The sequence below is a fragment of the Phalacrocorax carbo genome, chromosome 2 (genome assembly GCF_963921805.1).
Source record: "Phalacrocorax carbo chromosome 2, bPhaCar2.1, whole genome shotgun sequence".
Classification (NCBI taxonomy): domain Eukaryota; kingdom Metazoa; phylum Chordata; class Aves; order Suliformes; family Phalacrocoracidae; genus Phalacrocorax; species Phalacrocorax carbo.
In genome coordinates, this window is record NC_087514.1 from 64,693,039 (window position 1) to 64,708,495 (window position 15,457).

A 15,457-nucleotide genomic window follows, 5' to 3' on the forward strand; every position below is an offset into this window, starting at 1 on the left:
AATTGGGTCTCAGGAAGGAAAAAATAAGAAGAGCTAATGAAATGACCTGACAGAGTGGCAGTGTTTGTTTACTAGTCCATATCTGAATAGGATTCATGCTTCATCTGATTGACAGTCATTGTACATTCTTTGGCTTAAAGACTTAAGGCGCCAGAGTCTTGGGTGAACTTTAGTTCAGAATGGAGTTGTTTACAAAAGTTAACTAAGTAGTTACTGCGGAATCGCATGCTGTGTTTCACTGAACTGCTTGGAAATGGTATGGTTTTGCAGTACAAATGGTGATGAATCAAGATAAAACATATTCTTAACTACTGTGCTGTCAATTTATTCCATCTGGGAGCTCTGTCACCCTGGCACCTGGAAGTGGACGAGGTAGCTGACTTGGCTTTCCATTGCTCACCATGTCCAAACGTCTTCCTGCAGTATGGCATGAATGTTCTAGTGTTCCCTCAAAATCAGACTTTGCTCATCCAAAAGGGACAAAAATTCTCCTCCCTCTTCAACATTTACAGAACATGTAGCCAGAATATGTGCACTTAAATCTTCAATATTTCCATGCAAGTCAGCCTTCTAATAGTTCTTGTTCCCTATTCTGAATATTCCTTAGTCAAGATCTCTCCTCTAGTGAGGTCAGGACATAATTCAGTTGTATCTGTACCAGAACAATGTGTAGCAGACGTGCCTTTGAATGTGCAATTAAAAATTGCTTTGGCCTGTTTTCTTTTCCTGTTTTGCATTTTCATAAACTCATGTGTAATTTGATGAACACTGTCATTCTTTAAATTTCTTCAGCATTACAGTTCTCAGGGGACTTCTTTCTCATTGAATGTCATTTTTGCATATTTACTTTCTCCACAAGTGCTACTATGGAGTAGCACAAGTTGAATCTTGCAATGTTATCTTTCTATTTACTTGTTACATCCTGTTTTTCTTTGTAGTGATGTTAACACTTCCTCCCAATTTAGTATTAACTCCATATGCCATCTAAAACCTGTTGATTTCTACTTCTAGGTAACCAACAGTGTAGGTAGTTTTGTCGACAGAGTAGTAGGAAAATTATTCAGATTTTGAAAGCACAGCTTTGCAGCTGAGCAGAAGCAACTCAAGTAGGAGCTCCTGAGCACTTAGGCAGAGCTGCAGTGCAACCATTCACTTTGCACTTCCCGTGCAGCCATGGCATGCACACCATCTTAGCAATTGCTGCGTCAGTAGTGCTCAGTGATGGCTCAGAAAGCACCACCTTTGATGTCTTCTGTCTTGTTTTATCTACATATAGCCTAGTGCCTTCTAACACTGGAAGTGGAAGACAGCTCATTTAAGTACTACTGTATCAGTAGCACTGAAAGTATATTTCTGTCAGTAGAAGGGTCAATTATATGAACAGCTCTTCCTTTGAAGATATGCTGGAAACATGCTGCTTCCATCCCTCACCAGAGGTGAATCATGAAAAGAGGACTTTGTCACAATCTTGACCCTTGAAAGCGGTATAAAAGAGTTACCCATCTCTCCAGCCCCTACTTCCCATCCCACCTCCCAGACCAGCATGTACCCTGCTTCATGCTTCCTAAATAAGCCTAGCATTACTGCTAAGCCTGTGACACTCTGAGCTGAAAAATCAGCATCTTTTCCAACCATCACCATTTTAGGCGCAGTAAGCCTTGATGCTGTCAGTGCCTCAGGAGGAGTGAGGGGCCAGCAGAGGGGAAGGCCTCTGCATTGTAAGCGGATCACCTCTAACCAGCCCTGTTCCCTCCCTCTCAGAAGCAGTTGGATCCCTTGCACTGAGACCAACTTTTGAGGTGGGAAGTCTGGTGTCAAAAGCTCAGGAACCACAGTAATAATTAATTCATCTTTGTCTCATGCCATCTACCAGTCTGGGGACAGCTGTACTGGTGGTTGATCCTATGTTGTGGTTACACATGTAAGGATGAAGTGTCTAACTGGTTGTTTTTTCAAAACACCGGTTGGCATGACCTACAACTTGCAGGCTAAATGATCATAGTGCTCTTTTCCAGCTGTAGATCTATTGCAACTATTATTAGCCACTGGCTTTATATTTGATGCTATAAAAGCAAAGAAATAGTTCTTTCTCCGCTGAAAACCTGTACAAGCTAAAATGTAAAACCCCCTTCCCTTGTTTTCTTCTGAAGCTGGTTGTAATGCTCTCTTCCTCTTACTGTACCAACCTCTACCGTTTGACCAGGTGTATGTCATTCCTCCTGGTTTCTTTCCTATATTCCCAAGCAGGTGAGAGACAAAAAGGAAAATATCAGCTGTATGTCAGTGTCCAGATAAAAAGCTACAAAATTAAGTTATGAAGCTCAACCTCTTCAGCAAAATTAACTGATCTCGTATTGGCCCAGCATAGCTCCTTCTTCCTGACAGATTATTGCTTATAATCATATGAATCAGGGCTCAAAATGATCATCAAAATTATTTTGATGAAGTCCACAAAAGAGAGTACGGTAATTTCTGATGCTTTGGATATTGAAACAGAATTTTTTTCTGTTAAGATAGCATATTAATTGCTTTACTTATTAGATGAGCATTACCTTTTGATATAACCCATCCCGTGGGCTCCTGACAACTTGCATGCTGAGAAGTCCTGTCCTTGAAGTTACTGTAGTGCACAATGATCAGAACTTACCACTGATGTTTTGTTAGCATTTACTAGTAACATCTTGGCAGAGGGTGACCTCTAGTACTGTCCCTAAACATTTTCAATTTACAGACTCAAGAATTTTTGCTGTCTTTGCCTCTCATTCTTTTGAAGAGGTCAGCCCTTTACAAATTTGCCACAAGAAAGAACTTCAACATACCCTATATACTTAAAAAGCTTAATAAGAATATAGCCACAATGAACACACAACATACAATTCATTTTAATATTTGTAGAAGAAATTCACGTTAAGTGTACACAAGCAGCTGCTGTCATTTGGCTATGAGCAGATGTTAGACCTCCGAAAGCTTTGCTGATAATTAAAATACTAACAGTTAGTGTTTTACCCCAGCTGCAGGTTCTGTTTACTGTAAATTTGATTTTAATGGTGCCTCTGTGCAGTTATTGAATAGAGGTTTGTTTTCTACTACACATACAAAAGTGTCTACAATGAAGACAAATGGTTATTTCCCGTAATTTACTCTGGAAAGATATGAATATATACACTGTAACATAGTAGAATTTATAAATGAAATACAGCTATGACTATCACATTGGAAATGGTAGTTTCTGCTATCTTAACTAACAAAAAGAACTAAGGAAAGTTACTATTTCTAGTTATTCCCAAGCATTCCCCCTAAAAACTGCTGTGCTTTTCAAATGGGTTGAGACATGCCCTCAAGCAAAGAACAGGTGCTGCTTTTTACTGAATGGGTGCATAAATCAGAATTAATAAATACAGCAAATCACAATATCACAATTTGATAGGTGTGCAGAAGAATATTATTTCTGCTTGATCATTTAATAACATGATGTTTTATTTTAGGTATCCCTTACAAGTGTCTGCTCTCTTTAGTGCGTATATGTACATCAAACGTTAGGGAAGGCTAGCCCCTTTCAGAATTGTTAATCCCAAGGGCCTGATTATGCAAACACAATGCATAATGCAAGCTACCATGTTTAATCCCTTTGAGACTATTGAGGCTAACTATGGCAGTAAGCAGTACTCTTGATAAATGTTTATAAGATCAGGTTCTAAATGTATATATTCTTGAAGAACAAAAGCTCTTGCTGAGATAATAATGACATAAAGGGGTTTTTTGCCTTTTTTGACAAAACAGTTACTGTCTGGGACTAGACCTATTTCAGAAATCCAGATCATTTTCCTTATAAGCAGAGCTTGTGGGGTTTTTCCCCCCCGATTTTCTCATATTAGCACTCGTATTATTTTTCGTGTTATCTTATAGGTTCTGCCTGCCTAGGAAACAGAATCCTCCAGTTTGACCAAGCACAACCGGTACCTCTTGAAATTGGTATTCTGATTCAGAAGTGCTAAAAACGCACTTTCTCGTTGCATTGCGGGGGTTAAAACAGCAAAAGTGCATCCATATGGCATCAATGTCAGTTGTTCCCAAACTGAGGGCCAGAGTAGTCTTTGAAGCTAAGTCTTTGAAGTGGTCTTGAAGCCAAGAAATGTTCAGGCTGGCTATCCTCAACTCCAGCTCCTAAAATTGCACTGGAGGAACTAGCTAAAATACTCCAAAGACATCCCTAACGCTGCTTGCCCATATAGGTAATTGCTGTATATGCCACAGTGAGGTTTTTGCTCACACATAGGAGTTGAGAAGACAAGCCTGCATGGTGGCAAGCAGGTAAAGAGGAAAAGCAGTCTACGAGGAAATCAGTTACTGTGCAGGTTAGGCAGTTGTAAAATCTGCACGTTAACACTGTACAGGTTTGCCAGGATCAGTGGGAGTTTCGGTATGTATATTTTGTATTTGCATAGCTTCTGTAACACTGGGCTCGATAGTGTTCATTTTTGACCTTGCGTGCAGGAAAAGAGAAACTGAAATTTTTCACAGAGAAGTCCTTTTCCCAGAGGTTAATTGGACACTGGAGGGAAACTAAACCAAACCAAACAAACTGCCTAAACACCCTAACTGAACGGCTCAGCTATTTATTTTGGTGGTTGTTTTTTCTTTTGTTTCTTCTAGTTGCTGTTATCATAGCCCTCTAAGGTGTGGGAGGTAAAAATAACAAGCAGGAAATTTCAGTCTGTTTTTCAAAAGAAAAAGAATTACAAAAATATCTCCTTTTACATTTTAAGGAAGGCAAGAGGACATCTGCTGCTTGGTTTAAGATACCTGAAAGGTTAAAACTTCATCCTTTATTCAAGCAATTCTTAGAAGACCTTGAAGTTTCTAAACATGATTGAGTGGTTAAGGACAAAGATAGAAACCAAGGGTGTTTTGAGTTTCAGCACTGAAACACGGCATTACTGGATTTTTAAGTACAAAATGAACTATGAACACTATTTGGGAATTGGTTTTGTTGTTTAATTTTCCTTTTACAGCAATAGTACACTGAAAGGAAAAAAACTGCGCTGCACTGGTATCTGTTGAGATTTACATACTTTGTGTCAACAGTGGAAATTTTTTTATGTTTCTTAGGGAGCTGTTTAAGTCCTCTATAGGTATACTTATTTATACTGCTTTTCAAATATTTTCTCCCTTCGTGGACATAATAGTTCCGACAGAGCCATTTTGGGTTGCTGATTTATTTCACTTCTTGGTTTGACCCATCCTTGTTTCTTTCCTTCAGCAGAAGACATGAATGAGCCTTCACAACCTCTGATTTAGTAGCTTAACTAGTTGATTTAGAAAATGCTGGCCCATGCATCGCTTGCACATAAAAACCCTAAAAATGAGAAAGAATAGTTTTTACTATGGTTAAGGGACAGAGATCTGAAAAATGTGGTGTATTATGGCCTCCAAAAATCAAGGAAATCCCAAAGCTATGACATTATGCCGCAGTTCTTACACTGCACTTAATTAATTAAAGTAGAAATCATTACAAAAATAACAAAAAAAAAAGAAAAGAAAGAAAAAAGAGCAGAAACTTGGAACTTGATCAAGGCCTAAATTATTTCTTTATGAATTTGAATGGTGGGCTTACTGTACCATTCAAAATGTTGTACTGCCATGTAGACAATAACATTTAAAATAAAAACAGCAGTTGCTCATTAAGTGATGCCAAATATAAGTTGAATTTTCTGTATCTTTTAAATTCCTTGAAGGCTGTATTTAATTGAAGGAAAAGATGTTTCTTTGCATTCGCGTTATTTAATATTCATTGCATTTAAGTAGATACCAAATATTCATATGTGTCAATAAATAACATACCTAATCGCCAAAGTTTGAAAAATTAAGTGTTGCTGAATAGGGTGCTATAAATCAGGCCTCCCTGAACTTTTGCAGAAAAGGAAAAATAGCTGGTTTAAGCTTGCTGTGTAAATGCAGATCATTTCCGTCGTCGTAATAGATTATTTCATTTATGACTTACTGCTTTGTCCTAAAGGTGCTCCTTGAGAAGGATGTCCTCAGCCTAGCCTCACCATGCACAACCGCTTGCTACAACTTTTGGGGAAGGCTTAGAATTCTAAAGAGGCTGCTGGCTGAGAGCAAAGTGGTGCTTTACATATAATACTAGCCCAGACTTTCCTAACGCATTACGCATTTCTTTCTGAGACAAGTCTCCTTAATGCCATCTTTATCTGCTACACGATGCATGAAATCTACTTTCTGTTTTAGAACTGCGGCTGACCCCCGACCCCGCGAGTGGCGCCACAATGTGACCTTTCTATTGTCATCAGCTTTCATTCTCCTGAAAATTCTATGAATTTTTATTACAAGTTTTTTTAAACCAAGCTGAGGCTTCAACAAATTACTTGACACAGATGAGATGAAGTTGTTGAAGTAGTGTTAGATAAGTTTTACAGCCAGCATGTGTGCTGCTGAACAGTACAAAGCCAGTGTCCTACAATGTCATACACCAGTAACTGCTGAGCCTACTATTGGATAAATACATCATTTTATGGAACATTGATTGTTCTATAAACCCAATGGAGTATTATGCTCTATGATCAAACCATTTAGATTGTGTGTAGAGCACAGAAAATGCCATATTCAGGATGGTACTAAAAGTGCCATTTGTGTATTTTATGGATGTCATTACAGGGGAAACTTCTCTCTGTAGGCCCTGTTTACTGCAAAATTTTTTAGTCTGTAATGACATTTTTCATTCACAACGTATGCCTTCAAGAGAGGGGGCCCTTGTTTTATTTGTTTCATTCGAGTTTACTGCACAAATCCTGTACATTTTAATTAAATGTAAGCTTAACAAAAGAATAAGGTATTTATTCTGTAGGGAACAAATGATGACAGTAACAAAAGAATAAAACAGACGCACAAAAGAAAGTCAGGTATTGAGTAAAAGAGAGGGGAAAAGGTACGAAGCCCTATTTGTAGTTTCCCAGAAGCACATTAAACATCAAAGCGTTTCTTTTAGCCCCATTTCAGGAGTTTGTGGTCTCCAAGAATTAAAATAACCTGTGAATATGGATTTAATGTCTAAAAATCCTGACATTTTCAAATAAAAACCTAACATTCGCTCAGGACTCCAACTGATAAATAATGGCTCTGCTGAAATGACAGACTTCTTGGAAAGAAACCAATTCTGTGATCATTGCACCCCTAGATATGAAACACCTCTTTACAAATTGTCTGAATATGAGCTCTCATATCATTATGTTTTGTCATTTTAATGCCTATTTGTGTATCTTTTTAATTTGCAATGACGTGCAATCAGCAACAAGTCCACTTTTCCTAATATTAATGTGGGCTTGTATTGCAGCTTATGTTCGCCATGTCAGCCAACACTTACCCCTTCCCTTTACCCGTTTTTAAGAGGGGGCGAGAGGCGGGCTGGATTTAGTAGGACAGCATGATTTGTTGCTACATACAGTCCAAGAATGTGACATGTTCCTTAAAAACATAAAAATTCCTACAAAAGTTGTGTTGGATAGCTGTGCTCCATTATAGAAATGCACTGTTCCAAAGTCGAAATAGCAGCTAAGCCTCAAAATATGTTGTTTTCTAAATATCTTCCCTACTTGGCTTTTCACTGTTAAAACAAAAGAAAACCAGTAAAATCTGCAATTCATATTTACCATGAAAAATCACTAAAATTGGAGTTGATGTTCCCAGTAAATTCTTGGTCATAGTCCAGTTAAAATTTAAAGTTACAGTAGATTCACATTAGTTTAAATGACACTTGAACTTCTACACAGCTCAACATTAATTCATTATAGTTGAAATGGAAGAATCTTCAGTGGGTGAATCTTTTACAATCTGATTGAGGCTGTTACATTTTATAGGAGCCATTTTTCAAAGCAGTACTGACAGCACTCGAAGTTATTAAATTGCTGAATCAAAAGATGAACCTGCAATCGCATTTATGAACTGTGATGGAATAGCTGGGGTTGCACTGAGCTGAGGTTAAGATGTTGGTGTAGTTAAGCTTCATCACACCCCTTAGTGACAGCAGTATTTACCCATGTAGTTTACTTTAATGGTCAGGAAGTGGCTTAACTCACCTCTGGATTCAAATAGATTAAGCAAGCAGTCAGAATGGCATAATTATCAGTGCTGCAAGGGATTCACCGGATAGCTCTTCACCCAGGAGACTTCCCATTCAATTGCACCGTAAAGACTGGAGTTGCATAGATTCGTGGGTACAGCATTTATTTGAGGAGATGAAAACAGGATGAATTTCCTTTTTCTATCCCTTCCCTGGACCGGAGCTTCTCCTCAATGCAGTGACGCTGTGTCCCATACATAAATTATCATGATCTTAGGGGAAAGATGTCATGATTTTGCTGTGCGTGTGTGAAAATTATGATCGTAGAGTTATTTTGATTTTGAAATCCAGTGGAAAATGCATGATTTGTAGAGTTATTTTGATTTTGTGCCACATCACTGCCAGGCTCCTCTTTTATCATGTCAACAAAGCAAGATTCCTGAGAGAATTAATTACTTCTACTCTATTATAAAATGTGGAGGAGCTAAGATAATTGTCATTTTATGTTGATTTCCCCTTCCTATTTTTCTGCTCTTTGGGGGGTCTTGTGAATGTCAGTGCCTACAGAGAGCACAGGAAAAGTGGGTATAAGAACCAGCCGTACCACAGTAAGCTTCCTTCTTGCTTATGCCTGACAAAATGTACTTCAATTGCATATGCCAGATTTATCATGCAGCATCACTTGGAAACACTCTAATGGTTTAAATTGTTAATTTTCTTTTCCAAAGATAACCTGCCTTGCAAACTAAGATGGAGGAAGTTGTATAACATCGGTTTAGACTTGTGAAGGTGATTTGCAGCCTTTCAGCTTAACAAAAATACTTCTTGTGCTTCACAGTGCAGTTCTCCACCAGAAGCTTTGTAATAGAAAAAGAGATAGATAATACATACATACATGCCGGCAAGAGCTCAGTCTTTTAAGCATTGGTGTTATCTTGGAATATTAGCTTGATATACACCTTAGCATATCAAGTTGCTAGAGGCTGCAAGATGCCAAGTACTCAGTCTCAGAGTAACACAGCTCCTAAGTGTGAACTTTCCTTTAAGCAAACGAGCCTCTGGTTTTTAGAGCCCAGTTTAGTTCTCTGTGGAATCAGAGCCTTGACAGCTCTATGCTTGGGGTGAAAGAGCCCCCTTAGACCAGCTTGGCCTCTTGAGTTCAACAGAGCATGTTGTTCACTAGAAGTGTCTTGGTGGCTCGGAAAGTACAATGCTAGCCTGAAATTTGTCTGTAAGTCTTTTTTTTTTTTTCCCTTGCTCATTTTATCCCAGATAAGCAATGGCATATCTATGTGCATTACTGCTAAGATGCCACACCTGTTAATTCAGAGATGTGATTTTGGTTTGTGTAGGTGAATTTAAACTGGAGTGTGGGTGTGGGTAGTCTCAGCAGCATGGACTTAATCAGCCTTCCCAAGGCCCATCTGTCATTAGACCCTCACCTCATTCTCAGTGTCCTGGACCCACTCTTCTCTCTGCTTGCACTGGTTGTGGCCCAAAGCTCACTTCCCAGCACCTGCAGTATCTGCATGGGTGCTTTGGGATGGCACTGCCGCGGGGAGACAGTGACTGCTAGATCTTTTCTGCCACAAACATCCACAAAGCTGGTTACAGGGTGTTCTCAGTTACGTCTTCCCGAAAAATGCCGAAGGCAACCCTGAGGCCATGCTTTGAGGATGGCGGTCTTGACTTTGTGAAGCTGTGGGCATGATTTCCTTTGCTGAAGCTTTTTTGTTAGTGATGAGAACTGAGAAGGAAACCTTCAATGATGCAAAACCAGACTGAGTGGCAGACCAAGCAGTTGGAATATGGAGGTTACAGGTATTTTAATTTGTTAATTGATTTCATGTAGAAATAATTAAGAAGTGTAATTGAGGTTTCTGTGGATGATATTTTATAGAATATCCTGCTCAGGGTAGGAAAACTACCAAGTGTTTTCTCCAGGTAACTAGGCTAGTGACCGAGTCATTCAGGTGTGCTGGAGAAGATGCTAGGTGAGAAATGAAGGGGAAGACAATGGCATCAAAATGACAGCATGGCAGTTACCTCACAAACAAAAGCAGGGTATTAAGAAGATCAGCCACAGTTTTTCACACCCAGATACATTTAATGTAATATACAATCCTAAAATTCATTACTAAATGTGGTGGGTTGACTCTGGCTGGATACCAGGTGCCCACCAAAGCCGCTCTATCACTCCCCTCCTCACCGTGACAGGGAGAGAAAATCTAACAAAAGGTTTGTGGGTCAAGGTAAGGACAGGGAGAGATCACTCACCAATTACCATCATGGGCAAAACAGACTTGGCTATGGAAAATGAATTTAATTTATTACCAGTCGAATCATTGTAGGATAATGAGAAAAAAAAACAGATCTTAAAACCCCTTCACCCCACCCCTCCCTTCTTCCCAGCCTCAACTTCATTCCCAATTTCTCTATCTGCTCACCTCCAGCAGCACACGGGGACAGGGAATGGGGGCTGTGGTCAGTTCATCACATGTTGTCTCTGCTGCTCCTTCCTCCTCAGGGGGAGGACTCCTCACACTCTTCCCCTGCTCCAGCGTGGGGTCCCTCCCATGGGAGACAGTACTCCATGAACTGCTCCAGTGTGAGTCCTTCCCACAGGCTGCAGTTCTTCATGAACTGCTCTAGCATGGGTCCCTCCCACAGGGTGCAGTCCCTCAGAAACAGACTGGTCCAGCGTGGGTCCCCCACGAGGTCACAAGTCCTGCCAGCAAACCTGCTCCAGCATGGGCTCCTCTCTCCATGGGGCCACAGGTCCTGCCAGGAGCCTCCTCCAGCATGGGCTTCCCATGGGGTCACAGCCTCCTTTGGGCATCCACCTGGTCCAGCGTGGGGCCCTCCATGGGCTGCAGGTGAATCTCTGCTGTGGTGCCTGGAGCACCTCCTCCCCCTCCTTCTTCACTGACTGTCATGGTTTTAGCTGGGATAGGGTTAATTTCCTTCACTGTAGCTGGTATAGTGCTGTGTTTTGGACTTAGTATGAGAATAATATGGATAACACACTGATGTTTTAGTTGTTGCTAAGTGTGTTTATACTGGTCGAGGACTTTTCCAGCCTTTCATGGTCTGCCGGGTGCACAAGAAGCTGGGAAGGGAGGGGGCACAGCCAGGACAGCTGATCCAAACTGGCCAAAGGGATATTCTATACCATATGACGTAATGGAGGAAGTTGGCCAGGGGAAGCAGCAATTGCAGCTCAGGGACCGGCAGCGTCGGTCAGCGGGTGGTGAGTGGTTGCATCGCTTGCTGTTTGGGTTTCCCACCCAACCCTGAGAGGTTTCACCTCTCTCTCTCTTTCTCGTTATTTTCCTTTTCATTATAATAGTATTATTATTATCAATGCTACTACTACTATTACTGTTTTCTTTTAATTACTAAACTGTTATTATCTCAACCTGCAGGTTTTCTGACTTTGGCCCTTCTGATTCTCTTCCCCCATCCCACTGCAGTGTGGGGAGTAAGCAAGCGGCTGGGTGGTGTTTAGTTGCTGTCTGGGGCTAAACCATGACACTGACCTTGGTGTCTGCAGAGTTGTTCCTCTCTCACGTTCTCACTCCTATCCTCTGTCTGCAACTGCTGTTGCACAGCAACATTTTCCTGTTCTTAAATCTGTTACCGAAGAGGCATTACCACCGTCGGCTGGTGGGCTCAGCCTTGGCCAGTACTGGGTCCATCTTGGAGCCGGCTGGCACAGGCTCTATCAGGCATCAGGGAAGCTTCTAGCAGCTTCTCACAGAAGCCACCCCTGTAGTCCCCGCACTGTCAAAACCTTGCCATGCAACCCCAGTACACCAAAGTGCTGAAGTATCACCAACAGGATCTTCTATAAAAGATGTGTTAATGTATTTTAACTGTATACTGTATTTATCTGGGCTTTTTTATACAGCATATTTTTAAAAACACATTTAAATTGTTAATAGGCTACAGAATTGTTAAACTCAGCAATTATTTCAACCTGTAAATATGTTATTTGGAAAACATGCAAATTGTTTTTGTTCACTTGCTCATTTTATCTGTGTTTTCTGCCAGTGAAATCTAAAAATTGTCAAGGATTTTTTTTCCATTTAAGCTACAATTTGTTAAAGTAATGAACTGATATTTGCCATGATACCATGTTAACATATTTTATCTTGTAGGCATTGTGTCCAAGTCCTATGAGTGCCGACTGAAGGGGCAAGGAGCAACCTTTGTGGAAACTGCAAGTCCTTTTACCGCAGCAGCACTGGGAGAGGTTTCCCCAGTTAAAGAGAAGGTCTTCCGGGGCAGTAGAAGACAGCCACAGTTACCTGAAGAAGTTCAGCAAGTTATTATTATTCAAGGATATGATGGCGACTTTGCAATTGATGCCTCTGTGGAAGAAACAGCAGCGGCTACCCTTCAGACTCTGGCAATGGCCGGTCAGATGGCCAGGGTGGTCCATATTACAGAAGACGGGCAAGTCATAGCAACAAATCAAAACGGCTCGCACGTGAGTAGTATGGTTCCGGGGCAGATACTTACCGAGCAGCTAGCAGATGGTGCAACACAGGTGGTAGTGGTTGAAGGAACAGGAACTGAGATGGAGGAGACCATTCGAATAGATGCAGTTCCTGACTCCAGTAGCACTGTACTGCAGCAGATAATGCGACAAGAAGTTTTAGATGCTTCTGAAGCTACAGTCCATCCTCCAGACTCCTCCTCAGCGTTAGATGCCCTGCTTTGTGCTGTAACAGAGCTGGGTGAAGTGGAAAACAAATCTGGACTCATTGACAGAGGCAGGTCTAGTCACAAAGATTTCGTGCAAATGCCAAACCCAGAGATGCCCAGTGTTTCCAGGGATGCAGAGGGACAAGAAATACAAATGTTCCATGAAGTTCAGGAGACTCAGGAAGATACCAAAGCTATGGAAGTAGTGACGCGGGTCATGCACCCATCGGCTATAATTGCATCTCAGGAGAGAGCTCAAGCTGCCTTCAAGAAAATGGTCCAAGGAGTATTACAGTTTGCTGTATGTGATACGGCTGCAGCCGACCAGCTGATGAAAGAAGGTGTCACTCAGGTCATTGTAAATGAGGAAGGGACTGTGCATATGGTAGCTAGAGAAGGCTCTCAGATAATTATGCAGGAAGCTGGTAGCCATGCACTCAGTGTCCAAAGTGAGCACATGGATTTAGTTGAGTCGGATGGGGAAATATCACAGATCATTGTCACAGAAGAAATAGCTGAAGCCATGGTTCAGGATTCCGATGGCAACTTCTCTGAAGGTGCAACTCACTACATCGTCACAGGATTGCCACCAGACATGCAGAATGAGCCTGGCGTGTACTCACATGCTGTGATAGAGGCAGCTGGGTCTCAAGAGATTTTGCAGGCTGGTACTGCTATCAAAGCAGAAGCTGTGTCCCCTGAGAGAGCAGGAGAACAGCTAACAAGCATGGTCATTTATACAGAGGGTGACTCACAAGTAATTCAAGGCCAGAGAGATGATAACAAAGTACAAGAAGCGTGAAGAGCTTCAGCTCCTAGGCTTGAGGCAGGGCAAAGCTGGAAATTACCAGGTCCATGGAGGCGGTGTAGTCCTGCGACATTTTCTGTAAAATCTTCTCAATACCACATCCTCCTAGCCAGGTAACAAATACGCACCCTGTGGGAGGTGAGGGTCAGCTACTAGGAGGAGTTCGCTGAAAAGGATAGTACAATCTTGTTACAATAGCTCTAAGAATTATTATGTGGGATTATTATAAAACAAGCATATTAGGGTACAAAAGAGGATAAAAAGCCCCCCTCCACCCCAAAGTAGGTGTTGTTCTGTTTACTGCTTTCTTTGTTGGTTTGTTTTGGGTTGGTTGTTTTTTTTTAAATGCTGGTTTATCTCAGGGTAATTCCCTGTCTTCTGTCATTTTTGTCTAAAATAATCACAGAAGTAAAATAATTCCACTTACATGTACATTTTGTGAACAGATAAATAAGCAAAAAATACAAACGCCACAATAACAAGGTGAACAGGTAAGCTTACATACTGTAATCACCGCCCTTCTTCACTTTAAGGAAGAACAGGTGATATTTTACTTTCTGGAATCTTACTTTAAAATACCCCTGGGTAAAAATATGTCATCAAAATAAGTATTTTTTGCTTCTAAAAACCAAATTTTTCATAGTAGCTTACTCTTTCATGGTATCACATAGGACTTTCCCTAAAGACGAGCTCAGAAAAGCTACACTTCAGAAAATTCTTGATTATACATATTCCGGAAGAAGAACTTGATGCCTGTAACTTCCACTTAATTTTAGATGAGAGTCCTACATAAGAAATATGCGTTTTTTGAAAAAAACATTGTCAATGTCAGTGTTTTGCTTTTCTTATAAATAGTGCTTCGTATAAATACCATTTTGCAGTTCATTTTGTGAGCGATTTCTGAAATGTTAGGGGGGGTTTTAAAGAAAATTCTGACATTGACATTAACAAGTAGAAAAAAAACAGAAGGTGACCTTGTATTTCTCGCTTAGTCCAGAATGTCAGTTATTTACTTGTGGATATACCGCAATTGTTCAACTCAAGTTCATGTTGAAAAGATTTGTTTCATGATACAACTGCTTTTGTTTCTTTAAAAAAATTGTAAAATATAAACTGGCAAGGTTTGGGGATTATTTTTTTGTCTTTCAAATAAAATGTTAGCATTAAAATGAAGCATCATGATTTTTAATATTAAGCAATAAACAGAACTGGCATTCAGCAGGAGCAAACGAATGCTATCTGTTATGTCTGTGCATTTTCTCTTTTCCTTTCTCTAGCTCACTAGATAGATAAAGATAAAAGAATCTAATTTCTGAAGTGTGCCTCATGCATGCTTAATATAATTGTGTAAGTGTTTAGGGTATAAGCCATGCTGACTCTAGAGATAACTGGGTTTCCTATCATGTTTAATATCTTAGAATTATCAACTGTAAGAAAGTTGGGCTAAGGTAAAACAATAGTTCCTTCCTGAAGCAACTGTTTAAAAATGTATTTTCTGATAGAGCTGCTTAGAAAAGGTGCTTCATTCTGGGGCTATAAGACCCGGCTGTCTTTTCATCTCTTCGTATTATTATTTTTTTAAATTTTATTTTTTTTCCAGGAATTAAGGTTGTGTCTTTGTCAAACCCCCAAAAAAGTAAATTTCAAGTTAGACATCGAGATTCATAATTAGCCGAGTTTGACTTGCTCATCTTTCTTAAAAGTGACAGGCTGTTCACTTACTCTTAAATACTGTCTTCAGCAAACAGTGACAGGATCAACTCCCGTTTGTTATCAGGAAAAAGGTGACCTTTACAAAATGATGGCCCTCTGCAAGACTCTCACAGATGTTCAAAAAACTGAATGTTTTTCAGTGGAAATAT

At 40.3% G+C, this 15,457-nt stretch overlaps 1 protein-coding gene across 2 annotated transcripts in view; it reads left to right on the plus strand.

Annotated features, from left to right (window-relative positions):
- The window catches only part of ZNF407 (zinc finger protein 407), a 350,660-nt gene extending 335,820 nt beyond the window's left edge, over positions 1-14,840 (plus strand). For both annotated transcript variants that reach the window (XM_064443113.1, XM_064443114.1), the window contains exon 9: positions 12,238-14,840. In XM_064443113.1, the coding sequence (XP_064299183.1) occupies positions 12,238-13,589 (1,352 nt within the window). In that variant the 3' untranslated portion in view covers positions 13,590-14,840. The remainder of the gene's footprint in view (positions 1-12,237) is intronic.
- The last annotated feature ends 617 nt before the right edge of the window (positions 14,841-15,457 follow it).